Source organism: Scyliorhinus canicula, chromosome 9, assembly GCF_902713615.1.
Source record: "Scyliorhinus canicula chromosome 9, sScyCan1.1, whole genome shotgun sequence".
In the NCBI taxonomy this organism is placed as follows: domain Eukaryota; kingdom Metazoa; phylum Chordata; class Chondrichthyes; order Carcharhiniformes; family Scyliorhinidae; genus Scyliorhinus; species Scyliorhinus canicula.
Genome location: NC_052154.1, coordinates 170,027,092 through 170,043,585, shown reverse-complemented (window position 1 = coordinate 170,043,585; position 16,494 = coordinate 170,027,092). Strand labels below are relative to the sequence as shown.

General features: G+C 38.6%; 1 protein-coding gene across 3 annotated transcripts in view; it reads left to right on the top strand.

The window, feature by feature from the left end:
• Window positions 1-16,494, top strand: part of sbf2 (SET binding factor 2) — a 725,521-nt gene that overhangs the window by 599,307 nt on the left and 109,720 nt on the right. For all 3 annotated transcript variants that reach the window (XM_038808179.1, XM_038808177.1, XM_038808178.1), the window contains exons 20-23: window positions 1,545-1,717; window positions 6,870-6,943; window positions 11,718-11,913; window positions 13,812-13,939. In XM_038808179.1, the coding sequence (XP_038664107.1) occupies window positions 1,545-1,717; window positions 6,870-6,943; window positions 11,718-11,913; window positions 13,812-13,939 (571 nt within the window). The remainder of the gene's footprint in view (window positions 1-1,544; window positions 1,718-6,869; window positions 6,944-11,717; window positions 11,914-13,811; window positions 13,940-16,494) is intronic.

The window sequence follows — 16,494 nt, the reverse complement described above, 5'->3', positions numbered from 1 at the left end:
AGGAATCTTTCTTTTACAAGTGTCTTAATTGATTGCGTAGAACCGCTTTTAAAATGAAAAGTAGGAAACAATAGCTTTTGACTATAATGGATGTGTCTACTAGGTTTCCAGAGGCCATTCCAGTATGCAATATTACAGCTAAAAAGATTGTGGAGGAGTTACTTAAATACTTTACTAGATATGGACTACCTACAGAAATGCAATCAGATCAAGGATCAAATTTTACCTCAAGGTTATTCAAGCAAGGTATGGACAGCTTAGGAGTAAAACAATTTAAATCAATTGCGTACCATCCAGAATCACAGGGAGCATTAGAAAGGTGGCATCAGACATTAAAGACAATGTTGAGGGCTTATTGTCAAGATTATCCAGAGAATTGGGATAAAGAAATTCCATTTGTATTGTTTGCAATTAATGATGCACTTAACGAATCAACCAAATTCAGTCCTTTTGAACTAAGTTTTGGTCATGAGATAAGAGGACCACTTAAATTGATTAAGGAGAAATTGGTGAGTGAGCAGTCGGAACAAACATTGTTGGATTACGTGTCAAATTTTAGGGAACGATTAAATAGAGCGGGTGAATTGGCTAGACAACATTTAAAAGTTGCACAGCATGTGATAAATGGGTCGTGGACAAGAAAGAAAAAGTTCATAGGTTTGCTAGTGGAGATAAAGTTTTAGTATTGTTATCAGTGGTAGGTGAACCTGTGATCGGATTGAACTAAAGTACCTGACCTTAAAGAAAAATGCCGAGGTGTAAAGAAATGGATGGATCGCGCAGAGACCTTCTTGTCCAAAGAGATTGTCAATCAAGAGGGAATCCAGTTGCAGGAAAAAGAACTAAAATGGACTATGTTACTCTGTTCACTCTGCTTTTGCATTATTTTCAAATACTCTCTGAATTATATTGGCTGCAATGAATGATTAATACCATTCTGGGGTCAAAGAAATTGACAGCGTTTTATTTTCACATTGTTTTGTGACATGCCTGATACCATTGTAATGTTATTACTATTGGTTCATTCACCAGCCTCAGCTAGATCAAGATAAAGTCCCAGCGGTTCAAGAATACTGCCTTCCAATCCCCTTTTTGATCGCCAACTTTGATATTTATTAAGTTGGAATAACTACTTATTCTGCTGCTTGCTTGTTGAACAATCCAAGTACTTTTTTAAAAAATCTGTTGGTAAAAAATTGTGCTATACAGCACAAAAATCAAATTTATTACCTAGATCGTGAAACACCGATCTGTTTGCCATTAGGGACAATACCAAAAAGTGTGGTGGGAACAGATATCCATAGAATATACCACTCTGTATACCACCCTGCATCTCTTTTAGTTGATATCACTGGCATTCCAGCGGCCACGTAAAAATCTGTTATGCTTACTTACCTATTCTCTGAATTGCAAGTTACTGACTCCACATGATATATAGGGGGAAAATAAATTGCTTTGTTCCAAGTTTTTAATTGTAATTATAGTTTATAATATTGCTGTTATCTCTACATAGTTATTGAAGTTTATTCTGTTTTTATTTTCAGCATTGCTGGCAGCGTCGCTGAGAGTTATGACACTGAAAGCGGGTTTGAGGATGCAGAAAACAATGATGTTGCCAACTCGGTCATTCGTTTCATTACCAGGTTTATTGACAAAGTCTGCACTGAGAGTGGGGTCACACAGGACCACATCAAGAATCTGCATTGTATGATACCAGGTTAGAATATTCAATATCCCCTATCAGCTGAAAACCAAGAATCGGAGGAAACAAGCAGGAAGACAATTTCTCCTTTCTGTCTGATTCCCAAAGGCGAACACAGACAGGTTTTTAATTTTCATTTCATGTTCAAATGTTTTACAGTTCACTAATATCATTCTAAAATAGAGATTTATTAATTTTGTGTTAAAATTAGATATTCGGGGACTTAGCAATCAGCCTCATTAAATTAAGCCAGTGTAGAAGACATGGAGATACCTGTTCGGGTCATTCTTTTATTTTCTGAATCGGATTCTTGTGGAAAATTTGTGTGCAGGAGCTGCTGTAACTGCAGTTAATACAGTGACTGCATCGAACAAAGCAACATTCATTAACATCATCCTTCTTCAGCTTCACTGTGGCTGTGTCATGCCCTGCTGTTTCAGTGCACACTTCTACCAGGTTCCCTTGTATTTGATTTTCTTGTAAAGTGGCACAAAGTAAGTTAGATATGGAGGCAAGCTAGCTAACAGTCAACTGACTACGGCAGGCATTTTCTTTTATTTGCTGCTGAAATCTTCAGCCAGAATTATCTTACATAATTTAATTATCGATTCCCGGAGCACTTGCACCACACTGTATCGATCACACTGGGAGAGTTGTGAGACTAAGCCTGTAGAAAGGGCTTTAAACTAAATAGACTGGGGGAGGGTTCACACAAAGGAAGATTTGGAAAATTAAAGAGAAAGGACAATCAATAATACAGGGCAGCATTGCATATATTCATACCAGAGTGCAACAGGAAGGGACAGAGCCTACAAACATAAGAGTGCATCAATGAAGTAGGTCAGAGTAGGGAGAATGGTAAAAAGAAAATAACGTTGCTTTAGTTAAATGCATGTGGTACTCCTAACAGGATGGATGAATTGATAGCATGGATAAGAAAAGATTAGTTGATATGGTAGCCATTACAGAGACATGGTTGTAAAATGACCATAGTTGTGACCTGAATATTCAAGTGTTCTTGTCGTTTCTGGAAGGGCAAGAAGAAAGGAAAAAGAGGGATGGTAGCTCTGCTAATGAAGGATAAGATCAGTACAGGAGTGAGAAATGATCTTGGTTCGGAAGATCAAGATGTAAAATCAGTTTGGGTGGAGATAAAAAATAGAAAAGGAAAGAAATCATCGGTGAGATTGTTTTATGGTCCCCCTGATCATAGTTATGATGTAGGACTTGATTGTATAAATCAAGAAATAATGGAGGCCTGTATGAAAGGTATTGCAGTAATGGAGGGAGACTTTAATAATCTTATAGATTGGATGAATCAAAGTGGCAACGGTATCCTGCAGAGTGTATTCGGGGCAGTTTCTCAGAACCATAAGTTCTGGAACCAACAAGGGAACATGCTATTTAGACCTAGTAATATGCTTGTCACGGGATTCATTAATCACTTCATTGTAAAACATCCTCGAGGCAAGAGTGATGGTAACATGATAACATTTCACATTCAGTTTGAGGTTGAAACATTTGATTCTGAAACTAGTGTCTCAAACTATAAACTATAAACGTTAAAAATTAAGGCGGTGAAGAGGCTGTGGCAGGCATTTAAGGAGATGTTTCAGAGCTCTCGACTAAGATATATTCCATTGAGAAAGAAGGATGGGTCATCTGTGTCTAGCTAGACATTAAGGATGGTGTTAAATTGAAAGAAAAGATATACAATGCTGTAAATATTAGCGGTAGGCTGGGAAATTGGAGTATGAAAGAAATCTAGTAAGAAATATAAAAACAGACTGTAAATGTTTCTACAGGTATAGCAAGAGGTGAGTGTTGGTATCTTAGAGGGTCAGACTGAGGGATTAATGGATAACAAGAAATTGGCAAAGACTTTGAACAAGCATTTTGTATTTGCCTTCACAGTATAAGACACAAAAAGCATCCCAAGACTAATGGAAAAGCAAGTGGCAAAAGGGAGAAAAACTAGATCACTCAAGAAAAAGTAATAGAAAACCTAATGGGACTGCATCCTATTGTTTAAAGAGAGTGGATGCAGCGATAGTGGATGCTTGGTTGCAATCTTCCAAAATTTGACAGGTTCTGGAAAGGCCCCACTGGATTGGAAAGCCACGAATGTAACACCACAATTCACAGAAAGAGAAGACAGAAAGCTGGAAACTATAGACCAGTTATTTTCATACCTGTCATTGGAAAAATGCTACAATAAGTTATTAAGGAGGTGATAGGAAATTTTGAAAATCATAATACCATCAGGCAGAATCAAAATGATTTAGTGAAAGGGAAATCATTCTTGACAAATTTCTTAGTGTTCTTTGAGGATGTAACCAAGTGGGCGGTTAAAGGAAACCAATACACGTCGTGGGTGCGATTTGACCATGCTGCGCCGTATGGGAGAATCGCCGTTCACGTCATTTTTTCTCGCAGACCGCTATCTGCGGCCGGGCCGCGGATTCTCCGGCCTAGATGGGCTGAGCAGCCGCGCGGAAACGGCAGAGTCCCGCCTGCGCCATTCACACCTGCTCACAGCTGGCGGTAAATCTGCGCGTAGGGTCGGGGGGCGGCCTGTGGGGCGGGGAAAAGCGCTTCTTCCTCTTCGGGGGTGGGGTGGGGGTGGAGGGGGGCCTCCGATGGGGTCTGGCCCACGATTGGGGCCCACCGCTCGACGGGCCGGTCTCTCCAACACCGGTCCTATTTTATTACGCGGCCGACCCTGAACCCCCACGCCATGTTGCCTCCGGGCTGGCGCGTTGAGGAAGTCCCCCACGCATTCGCGGGTTGGCGCGGCCCAACTACACATGCGCGGGTTGGCATGGCGCCCAGTTGGTGCCAGAAAGGGAGGCTGGAGTGGCGTGAACCACTCCAACGCCATGCATATTGCCCGCGCCTATTTCGCGCCGTCGTGAAACGTGATGGCGTTCACGGCGATGGCGGTAAATCTGCCTCTGTCTCCATTTCGGAGGATCGTGCCCCGTGTATTTGGATTTCTGAAAGGCATTTGATGAGTGCCATTTAAAAGGTTACTGCACAAGTGAAAAGTTCATGGTGTTGGAGGTGATATATTAGCATGGATAAAGGAGTGGCTAATGAACAGGAGACAGAGAGTTAGGATAAATGGGTCATTTTTAGATTTGCGAATTGTAACTCGTGGAGTGTTGCAGGGATCAATGCTGGAGCCTCAACTATTTATGATCTGTAATAATGACTCAGATGAAGGGACCAACTGTGTTGTAGCCGTATTTGTCGTTGAGACAAAGACAGGTAGGAAAGCAAGTTGAAAGGAGGATGCAAAGAGCCTGCAAGGAGAAATCTCTTCACTTAGAGGGTTATCAATATTTGGGAACTCGCCACGCCAAAGAGTTGTGGATGCTCAGCCGTTGAGTATATTCAGGACAGAGGTCAGTAGAGTTTTGAGTCTTAAAGTTAAAGGATGTGCGGATAGTGCTGGAAGAGGGAGTTAAGTTGGAAAATCAGCCACAATCTTTATGAATAGCAGACGAGGCACGAAGTGCCAAACGGTCTCTTCCAGCTCCAATTTCTTAATGATTTAAAGGTTGCTCTCTAATTTCCATTTCCACTTGTTTTATGTGAATCATTTCTCCAGCCGATATGTAGATGACTGACTTTGAAAATGTTAATGTAAATACATATCCCATTGGCATAAATGCAGTGCAGATCACTGTGACATTTCCAGGCATTGCATGAGAAAGATGCATAATTCCAACTAACATGCGCTAATTTAAATGAATAACTTAATTAAAGACAAAATGCATATCTATGGAAGTCATGATTTGACTACATGAAGGAAGAATAGCTTAGGTAAAAGATTTTTATCTGTTGACTTAGAGCTCACAACTAACAAAATTTGTGGCAGTAAAATTTGTGACATGGCAGCACGGTAGCACTGTGGCTTCACAGCGCCAGGGTCCCAGGTTCGATTCCCTGCTGGGTCACTGTGCGGAGTCTGCAAGTTCTCCCAGTGTCTGCGTGGGTTTCCTCCGGGTGCTCCGGTTTCCTCCCACAGTCCAAAGACATGCAGGTTAGTCGGATTGGCCATGATAAATTGCCCTTAGTGACCAAAAAGGTTAGGAGGGGTTATTGGGTTACGAGGACAGGGTGGAAGTGAGGGCTTAAATGTGTTGGTGCAGACTCGATGGGCCAAATGGCCTCCTTCTGCACTGTATGTTCTATGTTCTCCTTTGGACCTGTGTAGCTACTTCCTTCAGTCATCCTTAATGGAGGGCATATTAAGTAATACATATCAGTAAATTTATTAAGAAAATATATGAATGCAATAGATTTCGCACTTTTCACAAACCATTGTCAATCTAGTGCTGTTGGTTATGTATAACACATAGTTCAATCTCACATCTTGCTGTTTTTCATGTGGTTTTCTTTCTGTTTCTGATTTGGTTACTTCTTTGACGTTTGGAAATATGAATTTTAATATATGAATGCCTCTGATAGATCCGCTAATTATTAGTAACGGGGCAAAAACAATCAGAATGACTTGAAATCAAGTGAATTGTAGGACTTGCCAGATAATCATGCTATGGAACTTAGAAAATGATGTGGAGATGCCGTCGTTGGACTGGGGTGAGCACAATAAGAAGTCTTACAACACCAGGTTAAAGTCCAACATTCACCTGAGGAAAGAGCAGTGCTCCGAAAGCTAGTGTTTGAAACAAACATGTTGGACTTTAACCTGGTGAAGTAAGACGTCTTACTGAACTTAGAAAACATTGAAAGGTTTATTCCTCAAGGGGAAATATGACAGTTTTGTTCACCAGTGAGAGGCCTGAAATGGGGAAAGCAGGAGCAATTTCTTTTTTCTAGACTTATCATTCATTCCATTGCTACTGTTTGGGAAATTGGACCAGGTCAGGAATGCAGCGGGCAGGTAGTGGTACGCTCTCAACTATAGTGACACTTCAAACCTGCTCTGTGAAATGTGTCACCGCAATTTTCAGAATTGCAAAAACAACAATATAGATTTCAAAGCATGTGACAATCATCTGTTGTACCTGCTAAAATGAACTCTGCAGGAGCAGTGTTTTAGAATGTTTTATTACAATTTTAGAATTAATTTTCACAAGGCACTCAATAGTTTTAGTTGCACAAGTGTTTAGCTGACCTAGGAACTTATTATTTATTTAAGGAATTGTGGCTATGCATATTGAGACACTTGAGGCTGTTCATCGGGAAAGCAGGAGGCTTCCACCAATACAGAAGGTAAATATACATGTTCCTTTCAAATAGCATGTTATTATCCTGACGCCATTTGGAAGGATTTCAACAAAAAATATAAGTTTACCAAAATAATTCTGAATCCAATGTTATTTATGCTGGGGTTAGCTGACCTTAACATCTGACACAAACATTAGTGAGTTTCTTTTACTCTCTAGATTATTAATTTTTGTTTCCTAAATTTTCTCTCCTTCTGTTGTTAGATTTAATTTTTTTCTCCTCATTTGATCTGCTCCTTTGTTTTTGTTTTGTTTATAATCACAATTGTTTCATTTTGTCCTTCTACTTAAACATCCTTATTCTTTGCTTTCTTCTTTCCTTTCAGATTGGTGCAAGTAAATAGGGCCCAAGGGTAATCTACACTTTTCATTAATCCCTACAGCACCAACTGGTCTGTTGGACTTCAGAATAATATCTTCTGCTAGTCATGGTCCAAATATCAGGGTACCAGACCAGTGGAAGTTTTGATTTATTGCTGTAGGCCATATTAAATCAATTATTTATGGTCAAAAAATTTTACTATGTAAATTATTTCATATTTATTTTATTAATTGCAATGTCAAATATCTCTAAATAATTCTGTGTCATAAATCCTGTTTAAAATTACATTTTTTAATCTTAATCAAATCACTGGCTGGGCATGCTTTAATTCTTTTTTCTTAATACATCAATAATTGGTAAACATTATATTAAAAAAGTGACCAAATACTGCTTTTAAGTTGCAATTTTGTAGGCCGCTTAAATATTTGTTCTCTCTTCGCTCAGATATCACTGATGTAATGTCCCAAAATTTGACACTGGATATTTTTACCACATTTTTAAAGTAGTTCATATTATAATATTGGCTGATACCTTAAGACAAATGCTAGTAATATTGCAACATAATTATTTGAATTGTATATGAGGATATCTTCAAAAACATAACGAGATTAGATCCTTGCAAAATTATTTTCAGTTTTATTTAATTTTATGAAACAATAACATCTGCCTCTTCTACAAACAAATATTTTTAAGATATATTTTGTCTTTAAAATAGTTACTTCCATTGAAAAATGGCAAAATATTGCTCTGTTGTATTCATAGTCACATGTAGAACCACTGTGTAACCACATTAAAACAAATTAACTTAAATTGACAGGATAATCTTAGACAATAAATAGAAAACTGTATTGGGGCAATACCCCAATAGTGCAAGTAACACTACTTGTGGAATATTATGAGCCTGTCCAAACTTGTTGAAGTCTAGAAAGCTACACTATAGCCTGAGATTTGTGTGGGAAAGTTTTGGTGAATGAGTGTCAGAAAAATAGTGGACACTGTAATGCAAAAGAAAGTGGCAACTTGAAATTAAAAATGAACCTTAAGAAAAACTCAGTTCATATCTACAACTTTGTACAAGAAGTATTCCCGGTTTTTCCCCAAAATGTTTTAACATGCAAATTAATCTGTTCCTTTGACTATGGGTGCTATGTCTTACAGTCAGTGAGTAATTTTGTGCATTTCCCTTGCTTCCAATATTATTCCTGCAAGAAAAAAAAACATTTTTCCTGAAACTTACAAGGATCAAAGTTCAATTGGAATGTGAATTGACTTTAAAGGCAGCATAATATAAGTTATGGAGCCTGAAACGGAGCTGGCATAAATAGGTAAAAATAAATGCTGGGGTCAGAAATCCCAAACTGAAAGAGATCCAATAAAGCACAGAGCTACGATTGTGAAAGTTGAGCTAAAGTTGGTAGATCCATTCAGAGGTGAAATTATTTAACGAGTAACTGTGGAAGGAAGAATGATTTGAAGCAGCTTTATGTAGAGATCAACCTGTACTAAACAGGATGTGGCTAAACAAACAAAGATCACTAACTCAGTGATGCTAGGAGATAATCAAGTACTGGAAATGTCTGGCAATGTTCAAAATGGATATCAAACACTGGTTGGAAGTGGCCGTGAAAACTTAATCCATGGATATGAAATATAGCAAAATAGATCAGTTCAGAAAGATCTGATATTGTGCTATATCAAGAACAGGAAAAGAACTTCAAAATCGAAGAATAAATGTGATGTTTTTCATCAACTCTATCTGGGCTGCTCAGTAGCATTTTGGTGAGTTGGAAGCCTAAAACGTAACTGTGAATGCGGAAGATTACTTACTAGCATTTGGCCAGAGCAGCAGCTAGCTCACAGAATATTAATGAAACAAACAGTAGCCTGCCTGTAAGCATCATACAAGCGAGAAACGTTTGTGTAGTATTTCAACTTACTGTAGTCCAAATAATAGTCCATGTTCCAAACAGAAATCTTTTCCTCACTTTTAGGAGACTGATTGTTTTCCTCCAAAACTGTAGTGGCAGTTCAGTGTGGATCCAGGTGCAATTTTGGATGAATTACTAGACATTATTTTGTCATATTCCTGTTCGTGGTCTACTAGAAACTTGCAAATTTTCCCAAGAATTCAGTGACAGAGCAAGAAACGATTGGAAATCTTTAAGACTACATGTTCAGTTTGAAGGCAGCTGCACCAGCCTAATTTTGCGCAGAAAGATCATTGTAATGGACTGTGCAATTTGAAAATCTATTGTAAACAGAACTAAATAAACTATAATCATCAAAACTTTGAGGAATTAATGGTCACATTGGAAGAAACTATTACATTGAAGACCTCGTTGCCTCGGTTGCATGAAGATGCCAAAATGATTATGCATGTAATCGTGACAAATAGTGACAAAAACGCTTCTCAGCTAGTGAAATGGAACTCATCTTTGTCAAAATCATATCTGTTGGACGAGAGTTACTGAGTCATCAGTCAACACAACTTGCAGTAACATAAAGGCCATTAACTGCATCCCAAGAACTTTCAGTTAGCCTGTGTTTTTAAAGATGTTATGGAACATGTTTACAAGTCACTTTAGTTAATACTGCACATTTTTTTTAAAAACTGCTATCGAGTGCAATGATAACAAAGTGGTGAAATCAGCAGAACTTGTACATATGAACATTATGTAACTGTATTTGAAATGTACAGCTATTAATGTCGCAAGGCCTGGCAACAGTCAGCTACAAAAGATTAGTGATCTTCATCTGCAAGAACCCTGCATACTACCATTTAAATCATTGAAGACAGCTCTTTCCCAAACTTGCTACAGATCTATGGAAAGATCTTGAGAATGACTTGGAAAATTACCAAAGTTTATGCAGTAGATTGGAGAGTATGATAATTTATATGCTAGTGTGAAGGAAAATCTTAACTGGGGGAAATCTATTTCAACTGAGCACCAAATTCCTAAGTATATATATCTCCAAAAATTAATCTCTACTGTATAGTAATTTGCACAAAGGAATATTACAAATTCTGTCCCACTCTGCAATGTAACACAAGAATTGAGCCTAAACAAAAAGATTTGAACTATAATGAGGGAGACTACAGAGTCAAATGTGATTGGAGCACAGGACTAATAAATGCTCACTCAAAATGAGCCTTAATTTCATTTGAATCACAAATATCTAGGTAGTTGGACAAATATTTTTTATGAACCTAGTCACTCTTCAGCCTTGACATGTAACTTGAAGGTATCAATTTAACATTTAAAGAAATAATGTCCAGTGAAAGTTTATGCAGCTAAATGTTCTGAGTAGTCTATAGAAAATACACAATAGCTTGAAAATTAGATATCCCCAACATATCAGCTTTGAATGAAAAGGAAAAGGATACTCACTTAGCCCCATTCTCAAAAAGCAGAATAACAGTCTCACACTGAACATTATGCCAGATCCAGATGCTATATCTTCCTGCATGTAGGGAAAGGTTGGAAATGCAAACTTCTATATGGCTTTGCAGAAAACTGGGTGAAAAACGATGGAAAATTATTGCTCAGAAACAGAGACTTGTTTGGAGAAAAAATAAATCTGTAATGACAATTTAAAAGTAAAAGATAGGGTAGAATGTTACGAAAAAGATAGAGGCGTAAAAACAAGCACTAAAATTGAAATGAAACAAGAGAGTAGAGTCCCATAACAAAAATGAAGATAAAATGATTAGAGATGAATTTGGGTTTTTTTAAAACAAAATTTTAAATGTTGAATTAGTCAAAATTGTAAAATTGGGATGAAATAATCATTTTGGCTCAACATTTAATGCCACATATTTGTGAAGGTAATTAAATCAAGAAGTTATTGTGAAAACTTAAACGCTTAGGTCACCAGTTGGTAATTGGGCTGGTGATTGATCTAAAAAGAAAGCCTTAAATACCAGGAATTGATCACCAGCCACTACTTGGACCATAAGCAAATACAGCTGGGTAACCTGACCAGGTTGTTAGAAGTCTGTGGGATCCTCATGACTTGTGTACGGTAACTGTGGCAGAATTGGCGAATCAACCTGGCGCTGAGGACCGACAGCCAAGAACTGCTGAGTAGGTACTAATACGAATTTGTATCAAACTTCCTGCATAAAATAGTGAATATTTCCTATATTTACTGAGAGTAACATATCTCTTTTGTTGGTTCATTATACTGTAAAACCTTTCTGGCGAAAGTTGTGTATTAATGTTTATCATCAAATTGATGCTTTGAATATAAATTTAAAAGTCTCTTGGGCTACAGAAAACTTTAATTGTAACCAAATGTATTCCCCAAAGCAAAATATGTTATGAACCAGAATCAAGTATTTTTTTGTGATCCTTGTGGAAATCAACAGAAGGGGTATGGTCTCTTGAAGTATGTTATTTATGTACTTGTTACAGTTTATCTTTCCAATACTTTATAGCCCAAGATACTGCGGCCAGCTTTGCTACCTGGTGAAGAGTTTGTTGGTGAGGGATTGCGGGTTGTTTTGGACTCAGATGGTCGAGAGGAGGCATCAGGAGGAACTCTAGGTGGACCACACATTCTGCCTGCAGAGGGGGCCTTATTTCTAACCACATACAGAATTATTTTCAAGGGCACACCACATGATCCCTTGGGTAGGATTTTTTGTTAAAAATACTTTATAACATTAAGTATTAAACATGTGCACTTAATTAGGAAATGAGGAATTTATAATACAGCACTGTTTATAGCCAATAAGTTTACAAAAAAACACTTGGCAGATTTTCACCAAAATTCTTGTGACTGGGATGCTTTTGCAATTGTAGTTTAACAATTGAAGGACAGACCAATGTTAAGAAGATATACCTCATTGATCCTTTGAGTTATGGATTAAATGTTATGCCATACATTGAATTGTTTTCTGGTTTTCCACCAATCATAAATTGGCTATTAGAATTTTACCTTAGATTTGTGTGGGAACAAAATATCCAATTTCATTTTGTTTGAAATCAGTGGATACTGTTATTTTATCAACATTGCTACTGCATTACAAAATGGTTACCTGGAAGCTTCCATAGAACACACTTGATCTAAGCTTGGAATCATCCACACTTACCATTCTGATATCAGTAACAACTGACTTTACAGTCTTGTTTCCTTGGCTAGCACCTTTTATTTCTACAGTCGGGAAACTTTCAAGGAACTAGATGAACATAAATAAATGATACCTTTAGCATCATGTTCCCGATGAGGTGTATAGAAGTGATTCTGTTTCAGAGACTAAACAGGCTGCCTCTTAGCACTTGTAATTTACTCTGCCATCCTGCATTAAAGTTAACACAGGATGCTGTGTGAAGGCATAACTTGACATCTATCATAGATTTTGAAAGCATAAACCGTTAAATTTGGGATTTACTTCTCTGAATTTAAAGCTTCATCTTTGATACGAGCAAAAATAGCATTGCATGCCATTATGCTTTGGCACAGTGACAGCTACCTGAATGTCGGTTACTTATCGTACAAAAATACTATGGGTGGGATTTTCCACTCCCCTCCCCACGGCGTATTTTCCGGCAGTGGAGACAGTTCACCATATGGGATATTCCGGTTCCACCAATGTCTATGGCATTTTACGTGGCTTGTCTGATCTGCCACTGGGGTCGTCTTTAGCAGGACCAGAAGATTCCACCAGCGGGAAGAGCCAGAAAATTCTGCCGTGTTTGCGACATCTGGAATAACTTAGAATTCATGTTTAAAAAAAGACTTGCACTTATATAGCCCATTTCACAATCGCAGGACGTCCCAAATGTTTTACAGCCAAAGATGTACTTCTGAAGTGTAATCACAATTGTCATGTAGGAAACATGATTAAAAATTTGCATACAGCTTGCTCCCAGAAACAGCAATGTGATAATGACCATATCATCTCTCTTTCTGATGTTGATTGATGGACAAATAAAAGGTGGAGGTAGCTCCTCTGCTATTCTTCAGAAAAATACCCTGAGAGGGCAGCACGGTAGCGCAGTGGGTTAGCCCTGCTGCCTCACGGTGCCGAGGTCCCAGGTTCAATCCGGCTCTGGGTCACTGTCCGTGTGGAGTTTACACATTCTTCCGTGTTTGCGTGGGTTTCACCCCCACAACCCAAAAGATGTGCAGGCTAGGTGAATTGGCCATGCTAAATTGTCCCTTAATTGGAAAAAAATTAATTGGGTACTCTAAATTTATTTCAAAAAAAGAAAAGTGCCCTGAGATCTTTTACATTCGCCTGTGAGGACTCAGTTTAACGCTTCATCTGAAAGACAGTACCTCCATCAGTGCAGCACCCCTTCAGCACTGCACTGGAATGTCAACATTGAATTTTGTGCTCAAATCACGGAGTGGGGCTTGAACCCACGGCTTCTGACTCTGAGGCAACAGTGCTACTATTTGACATATGACAGTATCACAAGTTATTGTTGTTCTACAATGGATACTAAAAATATATGAACTTGGGTGAAGTTAGAGTTTTCAACGTGTTCAGTAACAATCTGTTTTGTTTATACATGTTGTACAGTGGGCGAGCAAACAATTGTTCGGAGTTTTCCCATTGCATCAATGACGAAGGAAAAAAAGATCAGCATACAAAACCAGCTCCAACAAAATATGCAAGAAGGACTACAGATTCGATCAGCAACCTTTCAGGTATATTTCATCTACAAACTTGTTCCAGATTAATTCATAAAATAGTCATAGCACAGAAAGAGGCCATTCGGAATATCAAGTCCAAGCCAACTCCTTGCAAGACCAATTTCGCTCGGGGCCCGTTCAGCCTTCTCCTTCTAGCTCTTCCCCTTAGGCACTTAGACAATTTAATTTTGAAAGCCCAAATTGAATCTGCAGTTACCACTCAGTGCATTTCAGCTCACAATCATGAGCTGCGAAAAAGGCTTTCTTCTTGTCACCTATGGCTCTTTGGCCATTCTTCTTAAATTTGTGTCTCCCGGTTCTTCACCCTTCCAACAATGGAAATGGTTTCTCTGTTTATTTCTGAATATATCTATGAAAACTCCTCTCAACATCCTCTTCTCTAAAGGGAACAATCCCAGCTTCTTGTGTCTATCCACATAATTCTATTAATAAACTTGACTAATACCTGGTATGGTGGTGAGTTAATTTATGAGAAAAGCTTCGGCTGGTTCTGTTTTCATTCAGTTTGGAAGAATGAGGTGATCTTATTGAAACATAAAAGATCCTGAGTGAGAGACTGGAACTAGAGGACACAGTTTTAAAATCAGGGGTCTTCAATTTAAGACAGAGATGAGAAGAATTTTTTTCTGAGGGTCGTCAATCTCTGGAAGTCTCTTCTCTGAGAGCGGTAAAGGCAGAGTCATTGAATATTTTTAACTGTTTCTGGAACCTACCTGTTCATTCACCTGAGGAAGGAGCAGTGCTCCGAAAGCTCGTGTTTCAAAACAAACCTGTTGGACTTTAACCTGGTGTTGTAAAACTTCTTACTGTGCTCACCCCAGTCCAACGCCGGCATCTCCATCATGAATATTTTTAAGGCAGAGGTAGAAAGGTTCTTGACTAACAAGTGAGTCAAAGGTAGGCGGAATGTGGAGTTGAGGCCCCAATCCAATTAGCCATGATCTTATTGAAGAGCAGAGCAGTCTAGAAGGCTGAATGCCCTACTGCTGCTCCTAATTTGTATATTTGTTTGCACAAATGTTCGTATATCTAAGCTCAGCATCCCTTGTGCATTTTTAACCACTTTCTCAGCCTGTTGTGTCACCTTTAATGATTTGCACACATATAACCCCGGTCTTTTTGTTGCATCTCCTTTAGAATTTTATCCTTTGGCCTATATTCCATCTCTTTATTCTTCCTGTCAGAATTATTACTCCGTACTTCTCGGTGTTTAATTGCACCTGCCCCATGTCCGCCCATTTAACCAGGCTGTCTTTGTTCTCTTGAAATCAGTATTGCTCTCCTTACAGTTTACAATACTTCCATTTCAAGTTTTATCAGCAAACTTTGAAATTATATTCTGTGCACTGAAGCGTGTCAGTAATCTAAATCAAGGAAGCAGGAGTTCGAGTCCTGACACCTGTCATATTCCAGAAAACCAAATAATGAATGTTAGAACTGGAGGCAATCTTTACACATTTTATAGAAATTTATTCACAGAGTTCCATATTACAAGGAAGCACCAACAACCAAAGTTTAGGTATTTGTCTATTTATTAGTGCGCAAGTGAATCCTGAGTTCATGCCTACTACCTGCTTACAATTAAACAACATTTCATGTGCAATTAACAAATATCACTTTCTCCAGTCTATCTGTGTGTCCTGTAACTCAGCCAACTTTGTATCCATGCTGACACTTTCCTTTTATTTGCTGACAAGCCTGTTATGTGATACTTTATCAAAAGCCTTTTGGAAGGCCATATAAACCGCATCAACCTTATTATCCTCATCCACCCTGTTATCTCATCACAAATTAATACAAGTTAATTAATTTGCCTTTAACAAATCCCTGCCACCGTTCTTTTTTTATTCTTTCATGAAATATGAGCATTGTTACCAAGGACAGCATTTGTTACCCATCCTGACTAGCTTTTGAGAAGGTCGTGGTGAGCTGTCTTCCTGAACTGCTGCTGTCAACTGGTGTAGGGACATCCACAATGCTGTTAGGAAGGGAGTTCCAGATTTTTGACCCAGTAACGGAGGAGGAACAACGATATAGTTCCAAGTCAGGATGGTGTGTGGCTTGGCGGGGAACTTGCAGGTGGTGGCGTTCCCACATGTCTGCTGCCTCTGCCCCTCTACGTAGTAGTAGTTGCAGGTTTGGAAGGGGAAAGTTGCTTGGTGAGATGTTGCAGTGTACGTTGTAGATGATGTACACTTCAGCCACAGTGAGTGGGTGGTGGAGGGAGTAAATAGTTCAAGTAATGGATAGCGTGCCAATCTGGATAGCTGCTTTGGCCTGGCTCGTGTTGAACTTCTTGAATGTTAGACCTGTACTCATTCAAGTAAATGGAGAGTATTTCTTCATGCTGCTAACTAGTGCCTTGTAGATGGTAGACAGACTTTGGTTAGTCAAGATGTGAGTTACGTACTGCAGAATGCCAAGCCCCTGACCTCCTCTTGTAACTACTGTATTGTATTTGTATGTTTTTTCACTTTCTGGTCAATACTAATCCTCAGAATGTTCATGGTTGGGGATTCAGCGATGGTAAGGCCATTGAATATCATGGA